The 15,431-nt window shown below is 52.0% G+C and overlaps 1 protein-coding gene across 1 annotated transcript; it reads right to left on the reverse strand.

Annotated features, from left to right (window-relative positions):
• Positions 1-463: 463 nt before the first annotated feature.
• rc3h2 (ring finger and CCCH-type domains 2) lies at positions 464-10,535 on the reverse strand. The gene is made up of 18 exons (XM_067250789.1): positions 10,253-10,535; positions 10,018-10,135; positions 9,156-9,389; positions 8,596-8,771; positions 7,702-7,902; positions 7,347-7,479; positions 7,088-7,206; positions 6,854-6,966; positions 6,358-6,663; positions 5,878-6,098; positions 5,274-5,668; positions 4,811-4,945; positions 3,974-4,141; positions 3,581-3,848; positions 3,375-3,459; positions 2,626-2,815; positions 2,366-2,505; positions 464-2,271 (listed from the first exon to the last, which is right to left on the reverse strand). The coding sequence occupies exons 1-18, from the start codon at positions 10,481-10,483 to the stop codon at positions 2,151-2,153; spliced, it is 3,354 nt and encodes a 1,117-aa protein (XP_067106890.1). The 5' UTR covers positions 10,484-10,535; the 3' UTR covers positions 464-2,150.
• Between the last annotated feature and the right edge of the window lie 4,896 nt (positions 10,536-15,431).

Raw genomic sequence — 15,431 nt, forward strand, 5'->3', positions numbered from 1 at the left:
CCAGCTGATCAGAAGTCAACTACAGAACCTTCATCTTGTTGTTTACACTGATATACCTGCTCAAATCACTAGTGCATTGAGAGAGTGGAGAAAAGGGCTTAGTTTGACACCAAGCATGGAAGGCCCTGTTCCAACATGTACTACACAAGGACTACATTTCTAAGAAGCTCAAAAGAACAACGAAAAAGGCGAGATCCTGATACAAAATATTTAGACAACAACTTCACAGAAGTTAGCAATGCTTCAAATGAAAACATAACAACACGGTTCACAAAAGTGAGCAGATGAGGGAGGGTGGGTCACTGTAGGGAGGGAGGGTCACTGTAGGGGTCACTGTGGGAGGGTGGGTCACTGTGGGGGTCACTGTGGGAGGGAGGGTCACTGTGGGGGTCACTGTGGGGGGGTGGGTTACTGTGGGGGTCAATGTGGGAGGGTGGGTCACTGTGGGGGTCAATGTGGGAGAGTGGGTCACTGTGGGGGTCAATGTGGGGGTCACTGTGGGAGGGTGGGTTACTGTGGGAGGGAGAGTCACTGTGGGAGGGAGAGTCACTGTGGGGGGGAGGGTCACTGTGGGAGGGAGAGTCACTGTGGGGGGGAGGGTCACTTTGGGGGGATGGGTCACTGTGGGAGGGAGGGTCACTGTGGGGGGGGGGGGGGGAGAGAAGCTGCTGAAGGACTCATCTAGAGGCACCACACACACAAGACACCAGGACCTGAAGCTTTAAGAATAACAAAATAATCTTGAACATGCACTCGCACTCACATACTGGATGGTGTTCCTCACAACGCAACAAGTGGAGACAGCAAGGCATAATAAAGTACTCCATTCGGTCTACCAGTACTGGCTGTGATTTTCTGAGTGAAATCTGCAAACCATCTTTTGTTCACACTCGCTTGTTGTCAGTCGCCATGGATAAATCATGGGTTTTAAAGCCTGTATTTGAACCTACAGTTCTAGGAAAGAAGGGCCTCAGGTTGTGTACAAAAAGAGTGATTCCGTTGGCAAAACTACATCTTGGTAGCCGGAGACTGAATCACACAGTTGGATAACATTGCCTAGATTCACATCTATGACAAGCAGATACCATCTGAAACGAGGGACACTGCATTCCAGACTGATCTGGGGACAGACAACATGGACCGGAAGACAGACAACATTGAGCCGACGACAGCCAATGCTGACCTGGCACTGAGGGAGGATCGACGTCAGGGGGAAACAGAGAGAGACGAAAGCCCAGAGAAGGACTCCAGAGCATGACCTACTGCAAGGACATGGTTCATGTCCCCTAACTAGCTTGCTCGTTGTACTCGGCGAAACACTTGAAACTTGTCAACATGCAACAAAAAAAACGTCATCTCCAGAGCTGCTGAATACACAGTATTTTGTCGCTATGGGCTCAGTGTGGTTCCCACTGCTCTGGAGGATGACTAAGGTTCAGCTATTCTCCCACCTCCCTAACAACAGCCTCCCTAAACTCCCTCACAACAGCCTCGTAAACTCCCCCCACCTCCCTCGCAACGGCCTCCCTAAACTCCTCCCACCTTCCTCACAACAGCCTCCCTAAACTCCTCTCACCTCCCTAACAACTCCATGTAAACATTTCAGCGATATGGATCCCAGCCATGTCGAGCCATCGCCCCGAGAGGCGGTGAAGAGCGGTCGCAAAAAACAAACAAACAAACGTACAAACAGACAGGCATCTCACTGAAATCAAGCAACAGCAAACACTTGTTTGGTGGATCATGGAGAGTTGGGGACCCTGTGTGGGGATGGTGAAGGGAGAGGACATAAGGCATGATGGAGTCGTTGTGAGTGTGTGTGTGTGTGTGTGTTGGGGGGGGGGACAGAGAGAAAGAGTCTGTATAAGAGAAGTGTGTGGATGGACTGAGAGTCTCTGTTTTTGTTCCAGTCGCATCTTTTCCTTCTTTTCCCAGGGCACACCTCTAAACAGTGGGGGCGATGAAAGGTCAAAGGCTAGGCTGCACACCCTCGGATTAGCGGGTGACAGACAGGCTGGGATCATCGGATGATCCTTTGGCGACCCTGGTGATGGCACAGGAGACGGGGTGCCGGTCTGGGTGAAGCCAGAAGGTGGTGTGTGAGCAGGGGTGGAGGGAGTGCGAGGTGGAGGTGGATCTCCCTTCCCTGCTCAACTTCGATTGAGCAGCATCTCACCCCCCGCCTTGGGGCGGGTGGTGTCACCCAGGCGAGGGGGTCCGGTCCTCAGAACCAGCTTCCCCATGGCTAGCCCCCCCGGGGACAGTGACTTCCTGTGAAGGAGACAGAAAGCTACAGATATCTGTTTTCAGATAATCCCCAGGATCCTCTCCCGCCCCCCCCCCCCCCCCCCCCAGCCCTGCTCACCTGAAGGCCATCTTCTTCAGCAGGTGAGGGTCTGCTCTGCCAGGCGAGGGAGGGTCTGTCTGGGGGGGTTGGCGGTCCATGCTGGGGGGGGCCAGGAGGCGGGGGTCCTGAAGGGGCGGAGCTCCCAGGTCTAAAGACTCCTGGAGACACACATAGACACGTCAGCATCAGTCAGACACAACCCTGCCCTGCCCTCTCCCCTCCTCTCCTCCTCCCTTCTTTCCCCTCCCCTCCCCTCCCCTCCTCTCCTCTCCTCTCACCTCACACTTGTCATTGTGAGTGTCCCTGTCCTCCATATCCAGGACAGACAGCTCCAGCTCGATGTCCCTGTCCGGTTCGCTCTGGGCCCGGTCCTGGCAGAACTCTCGCTGACGCAACTCTTCACACACCTTCTCCTCGCCGCTGGAGGACCGCCGCCGGCCTTGCAGCTCCGACACACACAGCTGATCGCTGATCGCACACACGCGCACAGGCCGAGGAAAGAAACACACAGGAAAAGCAGCTGTTACAGTGTGGAAGATGTCTGCCGTGCTGACAGTGGCATCACAACGATGGGTTCCACCTCTCTGATCCCTGTGGGTGCGTGCGAGAGAGAGAGAGAGAGAGAGAGAGAGAGAGAGAGGGGTAGAGGACACAAAGAGAGAAAGAAAAGACAAAGAAAGTAAGCGGGAGAGATGACAGAGAGAGAGAGAGAGAGAGAGGAGGAGAGAGACGGTCTCCACCAGGGATCGTGAGCAAGAAAAACAACCGGCCGATTCTATTTATAGTCCGGGACGACAGAACGAGAGACACTGACAGCGGCACAAAAGAGAGGGAGGAGAGAGGGGGAAGAGAGGGAGCGGAGAGGTGCCAGGAGGAGAGCAGCAACACTTCCTACACAGTCGTCACGAACAAGCCTCCTACACGACCGTCGTAGGAAGACTACCGTAGGGCCTTGGAGAGAAGCAGTGCGTGTGCATGGGTGGGTGTGTGGTTGCGCGTGTGGCTGCAAGCGCGCTCGCGTGTGTACCTCTCTAGGAAGCTGGAGTGGCTGGAGGAGTCGGACCCCCTGGAGCTCCACCTGTAGTCCCCGTGGCCCAGGTGAGGGCCGTAGTCTGGAGGCACAGACCACGCCGCAGCAACGTTACACTCGTTTCAACGTTACACACCAGAAAACTGCGGCCAGAATGGCCGACACGTCAACCGCGTCGGCATGCGCCGGTGTGACCTCCGTACCTCTGAAGTTGATGGGCGTGGTGCGTGCACCGGCCTGGGAGGCGGTGGCCTGGACGGGGTCGGTGGTGTGGTAGCCGGTCCGTGCCGCGCGGGAGATGGCGCCCCACTTGGAGATGATAGGCCCTTCCCCGAAGGGTATGATGGGGTCCTCCTCCTTCAGCGTACGATAGGGCTCCAGCGTATGCAACCAACGCTGGCCTCCTCCCCCTCCTCCTCCTCCTCCTCCACACCCTCCCCCTCCTCCTCCACCTCCACACCCTTCCACTTCCTAATGGGGAGACAAAGATGGTTATGTAAGTGGGATATTGGATTCAGCCTTACAAAGTCAGGACATGAATAGTGAACAGTGCATGTGTGTGTGTGTGTGTGTGTGTGTGAGAAAGATAGACTCACAGAGTGTTCAGAGCAGGAGGAGTGAGTGGAGGCGTGGTTGTGGTGCTCGGGTTCAAAGGGGCTGATGCAGCTGCTGATGGCACCACAAGACCAGGGCGAATAGTGGGCCAGACTCTCCTCTCCTCGATACCGACAGCCCACACACTGACCCCCCCCACCTTCTACATGCTGGGAGACGGGAGGTAGGGGTGAGAGGCGCGGGAGGAGAGATGGAGGGAGGTGTGGAGAAAGAGAGAGAGGGGATGCCAGTAAAGAGGGACAGGGATAGGGAGTGGGAGATACCAAAGGAGAGAGGGGACAAAAGGAGAGATGGAACAAGGGGAGAGAGAAGAGCGAAGAGGAGAGGAAGAAGAGAGGGATGTAAAGGGGAAAGGACAGGATGTGAGTCAGAGAGGGGTCACAGTAAAAGACGCAGTGGTTAAACAAGGGGGAGTCACAGTGTACTGTATGTTATCGGACTTACTTCTCGTTTGAAACCTCTCAGAATACACACATGCACACACTTTACATGCCGGCTCCCGCTGTTGCCTGGCAACAGTCGCACTCTAAAATAGCTTCGGACACGACGTAGATTTGGGACTGAACTGTAAAACCCACGCCAACGACACAGAGGACTGTACTGTTCTCTCAGAAGCACTACTCTGAGGACTGACCAATAGAAGTGCTCCATAGGACTGACCAATAGAACTGCTCCATAGGACTGACCAATAGACAGTCCTGCTCACCTATGGGACTGTTATAGATCTAGCACATAAGTAGACATTTGATCCATATGACTATCTAGTCAAAGTGGGCCATAAGGAGATACACACACACACACACATCGAGCAGCCCTACCTCCGTTCCGAAGTCGACAGTGAAGATGGGGGAGGACTGGGACGGCCTGTTGCAGTTGCCATGCTGATGCCCCCACTGCTCCTGCTTCCTCCTGAAGAGGTCCTCGTAGCCCAGAGGGACACGCCCACAGGGCTCCTGGGGGGCGGGGGCGGCGGGGGGGGGGGGGCGGGGTGTCATAGAGAAGTGAGATTTCAGCCACGCAAACGCAAAACCATCCACAGTGATAATACGGCATGAATAGCATCATGAATTCAGAGACGAGGAGGAGGAGGAAGTGAGAATGGAAGGCGATGGCTTGTGGGGCTTCATGAGAATGAGAAGAAAGACGGGATAGAAGGTGGGAGGAGAGGCCAAGACAGGTGGGCGGGAGGAGAGGCAGAAGGAGAGGGGGCCGCAAACAAACCGACAAAGCCAGATAAAACAACATGGCAGCAGGTCGACGTGGGCGCGCTCGATTCATTACCCTGTGCAGCGCCGCGCGGTGCTCCCCCCCTGAGCAGTAGGGGCTGTCCAGGGAGTTGAAGCGCTCTCGGAGAGGGGGCTGGTAAGTGTGCAGCACCTCGGGCGGGAGGGAGTTGCTCCTGGCGTCCTCGCGGTGGTACAGCTGGGGACGCCACACCCTCCGGCTGTCGTACAGGGGGGCGTAGACCCCGCGGCTGGGGGGCAGGGCCCCGTACTGGGGAGGGGGGTAGGGCCCGACGCGCTCTCGAGGAGGGGGGTAGGAGGGGTGCTGCTGGGGCTCTTGGGAGTAGGAGGAAGTCAGGGAGGGGGGCAGGGAGGACTCGGACACGTGGCTGGAGCGTAGGAAGCGAGTCATGCATGGCTTGTGAGGGTGCAGAGAGGAGGGGTAGTAGTTACCTAGGAGACAGGAGACAGACAACAGTCACTAACAAGCATTTTTACAATGAATCAACTCAATTTCACCGCAACATAATTCTCCTAATTGTCTAGACAGATAGATACGTGAAGACAGATAAGGCCACTGACGAGCGGACAAGAATTATAGCCTACAAGGTAAACCTGTCTCAGGCAGACAGTGTCTCAGACACATGCATAGTGGTACTCACTGGATGGTTGGTAGGGAGGCGTGTCATAGGCTGGGCGGGCTTCCTGGTAGTAGAGTTCTGACTGAGGAGGGTGTGGCTGAGAGTGAGGGGGCGGTCCCCGGAACAGGAAGTGCCCTTGTTTAGAAAGCCCAGAGACGCACTCACCCCGACCCCCGGACACGTGGGGGGAGGAGCCTGAAGATGAGAGGCTGACAGGGGTCCTGGGAGGGGAGACTGACTTCCTGATGGAGGGATAGAAAGAGAGAGAGAGAGGGAATGGAAAACAGTGGGAAGGAACACAGAGGGGAAGAATGAAAGAGAGAAGGGAAAGAGACAGTTGAGTTGAACGGAACATGTCTGACTAAGTGTAATAAGTCTCTAAGACGACATTTATTTATTTATTTATGTAAAGCACTTTGAGCTGCAATTCTTGTATGAAATGTGCTATATAAATAAAGTCTTATTATTATTTATGTGAGGATATATCTAACAGCTTCTTACTGGTCAGTTGGACCAGAGGAGGTTCTGGAGTGTCCAATCAGCCCGTTGGCGCCGTTGGGAACGGACCTCTTCATGTCCTCCATGAGTTCTGTTCCCCTCGAGACCAGCTGGGGCTGAGGATGGGGATGGGGGGTGGGGTGGGAAAGGAGCCCTTCCACTGGGGACCCCCGCGCATCTGGTCCCTTTGCCCCCCCCACCGAGGCCGGGACTTCCCCCGCCTCCACACTCAGCCCTTGACCCAGAAGCCCCTGCTGCAGGGGGCAGGGCCGACCCACGCTGAGGATCTTCTTATTCCTCATCCTGTACCTTGGAGGGAGGGGGAGCGAGAGAGAGAAGAGAGGTGAGACAAGAGGAAAGCCCAGAGCTAAACAGAGCGAGGGTGGGTGAGTAAGAGGGACAAGGAAGACCACGAGCACGCAGTGTTGAGTGTGCGCGCGTCCGTGTGTGTGATGGTGGGGGGGGGGGGGGGGGGTGCAGGGGGTGCGTGCTCGCTCACTTCTCCAGCTCGTCCTGTGTGTGTGCGAAGGTACAGTTGGTTCCCCGTGGGCAGCCCCCCTGCTGGCGTAGGTCTCTGCACATACTGGTCTTATACTTGCTGTTGGGCTGGGGCTGAGGACACACACACACACACACAAGGATCATCACTATGCAGGGTTTGTCATCACACCAACTGTGTTCTTCTGTGCGTGCACGTGTAAGAGTGTGTGTGTGAGGGGGGGGGGGGGGGTACCTGGGGAGTCTCGTGGCTCTTTTTACTGAAGTTCTGGATGAACTCCACCAGACCCTGGACCACCACTTTCACAGCCAGCATCACACTATCTAGCTCCTCCCACGATGGCGCTGCCGCTTCTACACGCGCACACACACACACACACGCACATGGACTTACTTACACTGAGCACTCTGTGGTGTATATGTAGTACCTGTGTGGTAGTCTATATAGTAACCGGGTTGTTTCAGTAGAACCTGGGTCCTGGTCTAAACGGTACCTGGGTTGTGATCTATGTTGGCCAAAAGCTCGAGGTGCAGTCTCAGGCTGGTCAGATTGGCAGGGTCTCCTGTCCTCTGCAGCACAATGGTCAGCTCCTGGATGCTCTTCGCAAAGGATTCTGGGGACTGGAGCTTGGAGGAGAAGCACAGAACAGCCACTCATTGGTGAGGGACTTCACTGGGGGGGGGGGGGACTGGGTATGCCTGAAGCTGCTACAGTCTAAAAGCAAATATACCGAAGTTCTCTTGTCTCTTTCCATTAGAGAAGTAAGTAGATATGTACTTTGTGTCCATGTTAGCACTGCAGGTGAACTCCCTGTCCCAGATGAGATGGAGGTTGGGGGATGGCAGTACCTTGTCTATGATGGACTGCATGTGGGACTTGTGGATGAGGTCTCCGTAGAGCAGGGAGGACCACTGCTCGGGGGAGATGCGCAGGCCCGCCTCCATGGCGATGTGGACGATCTGGGCGTCGTGCTCCCGCCGCAGCGCCTCGTACGTCCGGAACTCCTCCTTCAGCTGCATGAGGGACGAGTCCTCGTCACGCTTGGTCACCTGAGGGGGGGGAGATGTAATGCTCCGTCAGTTGCCCTCCCCCACAACACTCCAGCCCACATGCAGCCCCAGGGGCCGTCCATGTTTGGTGTCCTCAGACTATTGAACTCAGATTCAGATCAGATTAGAGGGGGGGTCCCCCCCAGTCAGAATCTGCCCTATGAGTAATCATCACCAGACACCAGGACCGGGTAGAGTATTTATATGATATTTATGTATATTACACACCTCTAGCCTGCACCGTTTCTTTTTGGCTGTATGCATGTCTCTGTCTGTCAGACTGTCTGTCGATGTTGCCCCTAGTAACAACTGATTCCTCTATGCTAGGGCAGCCCCAGATCAAATATAGCTCCCAGATGCATCCTGGGTAAATTACATAAATTCCTGCCCTGTCAAGTATGTCAACCATGCTTACAGGCTGGAACACACACACAAAAGCACATAGCCGATTACCAACTCTCTTGACACTGCTGGGAGTCCTGTTCTTGAAAGTTGGCTGTCCTCGGCCATGCAGTGTTGTGTGTGTGTGTGTATGAATGCCGTGTTGTGTGTGTATGAATGCAGTTTTAGTGTGTTTGTCTGTGTGTGAATGCAGTGTTAGTGTGAGAGTGTGTGTGTGCGTGAATGCAGTGTGAGTGTGTGTGTGTGTGTGTGTGCGTGAATGCAGTGTTAGTGTGAGTGTGTGAGGAGCACCTTGAAGCAGGAGGCCCTGTAGAGGAGCTGCACCACGTGACCTATGCTGGTCTTGGAGGCCTGAGGGAAGCGCGGCTCCAGTTTCTGGACCACAAACAGAACCAGAACCTTCCGTGACAGGGCTGAGCCGTCCTCCAGCGCTAGCAGAACCAGCTTCAGAGCATCCTCCTGCATGGCTGAGAACACACACACACACATGCACACGCATATGCACACAAACACACGAGTATACACACATACACACACACACACACAAACACACAGGCAAGCACATCCGAGCACACACGCACGGAGTTCAGACCAACGCCTATGACACGACTCCCACACACGTCAACACCTGAGTGCATTGGGATCCCAGCCAGAGACGAACACAACTCCACTGGCTGGGCTGAAGGAACGGGGGCCACAGCTGGTGTCCTCAGACATGAAATAAACTCAGATCAAATCAGATGTGGGAAGCAGAAGCTATCCCCCAATCAGAATCTGCCCTATGAGTAAGCATCACCGGACACCAGGACAAGGGAGGCGCGCCTACACTGGGTGTGTATCAGGTGTCTTACCAGGCCCCAGGAACTGGCAGCCCCTGGCCCGGACAGCTGCCCACAGGTTGGCAGAGAGCTGCTGTGGGTTCTGGTGCTGCAGGATGAGTTCGGTCACCGTGCGTTCCCCTAGCGACCGGCCCGCCCTCACGGCCCGGACACGCCCCTCCTCCTCCACCAGCTGACAGTTCACCAGCGTCACCAGCTTCCTCTGCATGGGCCGACTGAGCGCGCTCGGACTCAGGGTCACCCCACCTGGGAGGGGGGTCAAAGGTCACAGGGTCAAGGGTCACGCAGCTTAAATGAGGGATCTGGCCAGGTTGTTGAATACCGTAGTTCGAAGAGAGTGCGCATAAGAGACATCCAGTCACTTCTCCTCACCTCTGCCTAACTTACAGCGTGTGTTAGTGTCAGGTGTCAGTAACTCATACTCATAAAGCCCCCAAGGACCAAGCCATAAAGGTCTCTATAAGCCCTTTTGATACTGACTCTATAAAGCACTCTTCTCCGGCCAACAGCATTAAAACAACACTAACCCGTGAAAGAGAGAGAACTGAAGAAAACAGGATAGGGAGAGGAAGAGGGAAGAGAAAAGATGTGTCCCCCTAACAACCACCACATGGTTGTGCAGTGCTGACACCCGAGGCCAACAACAAACAGGAAATGCTTAATCTGGTGTGACCTGACTCCCTAGATGGCCTGATAGAGGGCGCCCTCCTGAGAGGAGGCCCTGTGCTACAGATGGGATGTCTGAGTACACACACACACAATCACAGCCGCACACACACACACCTACACACGGGGTTGGATACGCAGTGGATTACACACACAAAAAACGATACCGGTGGGTAAAAACACACACACACCTACACACACTGTTTACCTTTCCCTCCACTGATGGGCTTGAGGTAGACAGCCAGGTCCTCCACACACACCCTGCACACCTCATAATGCTCCACCTCCCCCTGGCTGTTGAGGGACACGGCCTGGGCTTCAGGGACCTGTTGGAAACCACCAACTGTCATCAACTAGTCACCTGTGCCGTCCTGGACATCTCCCACCCCCATCTACTCCCACCCAAAGACCCCCCCCCCCCCTCCACCACCAGGTGTGCGTACCTGCGCCCCGACCAGCTGCAGCAGGGCAGTGTTGACAGGCAGCAGGTCTATGTCGGTGGTGATGGCGGTGTGGTCGAATGGGCAGGCCTTGCGGTGCAGCTTGTGCAGGCAGGTGTGGCACACGGTGTGGGAGCAGCCCAGGCTGATGGGCTGGTGGCTGCTGTTGTCAAACTCATGGTAGCAGATGGGGCAGGACAGGAACTCGGTCCACTGGGCCGCCTGCACCGGCATCCTCTCTCCGCCAGGGGGCGCTGTGGCGCTCACGGGGATCGCATGTCACCACAGCCCGACTCCTCACTGATGGCTGGAGAGAGGAAGGGAGGAGAAGAGGGTGAGTCCAGTCAGGGTTACAGAGTCGTCTCTGAGGCAGAGAACGGTCACGGGGTCAGTGTTGCTTCAGGTTCGAATCAAATCAAACTTTATCAATATAGTGCATTTCATACCAGGAGGCAACACAATTTGCTTCACAGAGGGAAAAGAGGGGGCAGGGGCGGATACAATTTTTTTCCAAAATTCTTGGATTAACGAGAGACCTATTAGGACCAGAGTATCATTAGTTACACCTGGTGTTAGTTTTATCAAAGGTATTTGGTAGGTTTCCAACCTTAGGCAGGGTACCTCTCTCCCATTTGACCTACCAAAAGCAAGACTACCCCTGCTGTGAAACATCACTGTACATGGTTGTCCTCAACAGCTGCAGCAACACACACACACACACACACACGAACATGCACAGTAAGACAGTCACAGCCAGGCACATGTTTAAGCACCCTCTTACCCAGTCTCCCCTATCCTGCTCCCACCAAAGAAAGAAGGGGTCTTCACCACACCCATACTGGCCATGCCAAAGCTGCCACTACCAGGCTAACCTTTCTGTTCCTGAATACTTACACAAGTATTACGAACCCAACTGGCCTACTTGCCGCCAGGAGTACGTTTTTGTTTGTCAGTGTTTGTGTGTGTGTGTGTGTGTGAGCGAGATAGAGATAGAGATGAGAGAGAGAGAGAGAGAGAGAGAGAGAGAGAGAGAGAGAGAGAGAGAGAGAGAGAGAGAGAGAGAGAGAGAGAGAGAGAGAGAGAGAGAGAGAGAGAGGAAAAGAGAGACGGTGAGAGAGAGAAATAAATTAAGAAAGAACGTCTAATAAAAGTATTTTTTCATGCAACCGAAATAAAACCAGGAAAAGTCATTAGGTTTAGGGTTAATTCAAACACAAAACTCACTTTCAGTTATTTTCAATATCGTCACCTTCGTTGTAAACATTTAAATAGACAGCTGTGCCTCAGTTCAACTGAATCAGCCAGGTGGTGAGAGAGTTAACTCAAATACAGTCGTCTTTCATTTGGTTCCTAAAGTAATTCATTCAAATAAGCAGGCTGTTCATTCCATGAAACAAACAATAGGGTACGGTCTTAACTGTTTCCACAATGAATAATAGATGAATAAAAGCAGTTTAGTAGCCTGTTTTTCCACGACAATACGCACCATCCAAGTGGCCTTGGGTACGCGATGTCTGCATTGCCTATCCCGCGTGGACAGCTCCTTGCTGATGTGGGATTTCATATTTTCACGAGGCTGCACCGATTAATATATCACGCCCTGGCTTCACACAACACTTCACGAACCAAATTAACTCATGTGACAAAACGTGTCGGGTAAAAAGTTCGACGACGAGGCGTGGAAGCCACCAACTGTGGTCGTATACGAGAACCACGCCGATCCGAGCTGAGGAGCAATGATTCACAGTCACGTTGAAACCACCTGTTCCTATAAGCTACATCCTGTTTTCGCGGGGTGTCCCAGATCACTTTCACTACAGTCTCCTCGTGACACCGTTTTATCATAATCGTAATTTACAATGACGAAAATGTACATATCAGATTTAGGCCTACATTTATGTTAAGCCCCGTTAAACAAGCAAAACCGTTCCTTCATACTCTCGTGACTTGGGAATGGCAGGAGCTTCCAAGTTCATTAAACAGTTGGATTTCTGATTCTGCATACCTGTAGCAAGATATAAATGTTGAAAATTCACCTGATATTTTTGTAATTCCATAATTAAAACCTATACACCAAAAATGATTTCTGTCGGTTCTTGCACAGAATGATAACAAGTGATGCACAATACACAAACATTTGGCATTGCCATTGGCACAGCTACGTCTATGGAACTGATCTCCTTATGGCTCCATAGGGGGGGGGGGGGGGGGGGGGGGGCAGGTGGTGTGTGTGTGTGTGTGTGTGTGTGAGGGACAGGTGGGGAAAGCGAGAGAGGGTAGGCAGAGAAGAAGAAAGGTGTGAAAGGGGGGGGGGGGGGCAGGGCTCTAATGGCTTCTTCTGGAAAGCTCTGCAGTGCTACCTTCTATTCTGGACCCATCTGGGTCGCATGGGCTCAGATGAGCGGTGGGGCCAAGCACTGTCAGAAACCACTCTGTGAATATCCCTTCTAGGGTGGATCTACACGGGGCAGGGAGAGAGGGGTTGGGGGTTGTTTGTGTCAAAGTCCTGCAGACTTCTGATGGACAGCTCCTTATGTTGCCCCTCCCCCCACACCACCGTCACCTGCCCCCCTTCCCTATGGCCAGGGAATGTGAGCTGTCTGTAGCACTTGGCTTTACGTCCATCCAACATATGTCACAGTGGTGTGCAGCATGAGAACACACTGTTCTCACTCAGAACACAAGTCCAGTGTACATGTCATACGTGTGTGTTTTCATTCGTCCATCGGTCTTTGTAGGTGTATTTGTGTGTGTATTTGTGTGTATGATTGCACATGTATGTGTGTGTTTGTCCATTTGTGTGCCAGGGGTAAAGGGGTTACTCTCCCATGATCAGTTAAGCTTGCAGGGCTGAACAGGGTTAACATTTGGCCAGACATGCTCCAAGAACACCAGCCAGCCTACCAGACACTCTATCCCCAGGGTACAGACTGCAAACACACAGCAGGACTGTACGGAGAAGGCCTACAGCGGTATATGCTTTGGTTCAGTCCCGACAGGGGATAATAATATTTATCCTGACCTGACTTGACCTCATAATATGTTATGGGCTCAGAAGGTCTTAGAAGGTAATTAACATAAAAATCATATGGTTTATTGAACTGGGAAATTCTGAAAGAACTGAACAACCAAGGATGTTTTTCATGTGCCATGGTGAGAGAGCAATGCTGTATTTGCACTGGCGAAGCAATGAATATATAATATCGTGAGTGGGCTGCATTCAATAACAGGAGTCAACCTGATTACTATTTAAACACTCACTATCGCCTAAATGCGATTAAAATTGCTCAGAATTAGATGAGACAACTAAGCCAGTTCCTTTGCTAGTTCCTCTGGTTATTTACGCAGAGTAGGCTACTAAACTCAGAATTCGTCCTTAAACATTCCCTGTCCACAGCACTTCTTAAACACATCACTCCAAACTCTCCACCATCCTGTAAGTGAAAATCCACGTGTTTCCCATCAATTAAGGTTTCGTTGTCATTGTCTGTAACAACAGTTTTTACTGTAAAGGGAGTGGGGCAGTTTTGCTACATAGAGCAGGTTCAACAGTGGGTGGGCCGTGGGAGGGATATCACTTGTGATTACCTGACCACATACGGAAGTAACAAGCTTGAGTAATTTTGCCAGAACATTTTCAACAATTGTGTTTGTTTATGCAACTTTATCCAACATTCTTGGCGACAGAATGTCATCGATCAACTATTTTTTTTTACTAGACTCGCAGTCTGTACACATCCTACTTCAACACAGCCTACTTGAACATTTAGTATTTACAAATATGTTGTTATAAAGCTACAATACGAAGCTTTTCAAAATTTGTTTAGAAATGTCAGAGATAAAACCTAATATCACAAAGACAGAAAATGTACAGATAAACAAATCCTATTAGACTACTCGGTCTCTTCTTGTCTAAGGGCTAACTGCAGAGGAAGATGATACGGTCGACATTAAGAGAAGCGCGCCTGGTTCAGTATCATGTGCTGTGTACTGTGCAGTCTGCTATATTGCATACGGACAGAGGCAACGCAGTAGATACGTTGTTTGTGCCTTATTATTTTCCATCAAACACGAATATATTGATCATGATGCATAGCAAAACTATAGTCCTTGAAGACTATACGCTATACAGGCATTTGAAAATGATGAAGTGAATCAAGTGTTACGCGTTCAAAGGCTAACTTTATTCCATAAGCGTTTGTAGAGGAATATTCAGATTAATCCACGAAAACCCCATACAGTGTACTCGAATATGTTTTAACAGCGTGCAGCACTTCAGTTTATCACAATTTGACAACCCCGCAGGAAAGTCGCGCGCCTCTTACCTTCTCAGCTCTTTAGCGGCGCGTGCTGCTATAATAAACATCTTTTCAACGTCCCTAAGAACGTGATCTGGAAATCTTCATCAGTTTAATTGAAATTCCATCCATAAGGTCAAAGAGATGGTTTCATAAATAAAAACTCAGTGTCACGTCATGCCAGGAAACACCATTGAGGGTGTTATTTACTCTAATTTCTATATTCATTCCCTCTGCCTACGCGACATGTTCACTCAGGTACACTAGCCTTCGCTCCCTCGGTTTGACAACCGCGCAGCGGGAACGTATCACTCCGCTGCAACGATGTTTGAACTGCTTGCCGCGGACGGGCGCGCCTTAAACGGAGGGAGAACGCCCCACGTTCACGCCCTGTTCACTGAATTATGTGGAATTAGAATTTCACAAATAAATCTTATTCAAAATGATAGTGCGTATGTGGTACTATTTTCATGTTATGGGCAAGGATAAAGATGTAAAGGGGCAAAGCCGGAACAAGCCGCTTTTCGAGGCGTGGGCTGCATCGGTTTTAAAGAGACAGACTGGAGGAGAGAGGAGGACCACCGTTCTCAGTGCTCCAAGCGCAGAGCGCGTCTGCACCCGTAGTAACAGTTTCACTATCTTGTTAAATGTAATCTCATTAGACCGATAGTGTAATCTCATGCAACTCTAAGCAACTTATCTCTAAGGGCTGGGAGGAATCGGAGCTACAGGCCAAGACACATATATCTGTTATCATCCGCTGCACCTGCACCGATGGACAGATTACGGAATATAGTTGATTTGTAAAACTGCCGTTTAAGGTGTGTGCAATTTGGGGGCTCCATCTCCTCTCCATCCTCCCCTTCATCTCATTCATAATGCAG

Source organism: Osmerus mordax, chromosome 14 (assembly GCF_038355195.1).
Source record: "Osmerus mordax isolate fOsmMor3 chromosome 14, fOsmMor3.pri, whole genome shotgun sequence".
Classification (NCBI taxonomy): Eukaryota; Metazoa; Chordata; class Actinopteri; order Osmeriformes; family Osmeridae; genus Osmerus; species Osmerus mordax.

What these genes read in the sequence shown, in the direction of transcription:
- rc3h2 (XM_067250789.1), bottom strand. Translation starts at nt 10,483, where the DNA reads ATGCCGGTGCAGGCGGCCCAGTGGACCGAGTTCCTGTCCTGCCCCATC. An exon ending in GCCTCCCTACCAACCATCCA is followed by an intron (nt 5,669 to 5,877) that starts GTGAGTACCACT and finishes CCTGTCTCCTAG; the next exon opens with GTAACTACTACCCCTCCTCT. An exon ending in CTGAAGAAGATGGCCTTCAG is followed by an intron (nt 2,272 to 2,365) that starts GTGAGCAGGGCT and finishes TCTCCTTCACAG; the next exon opens with GAAGTCACTGTCCCCGGGGG.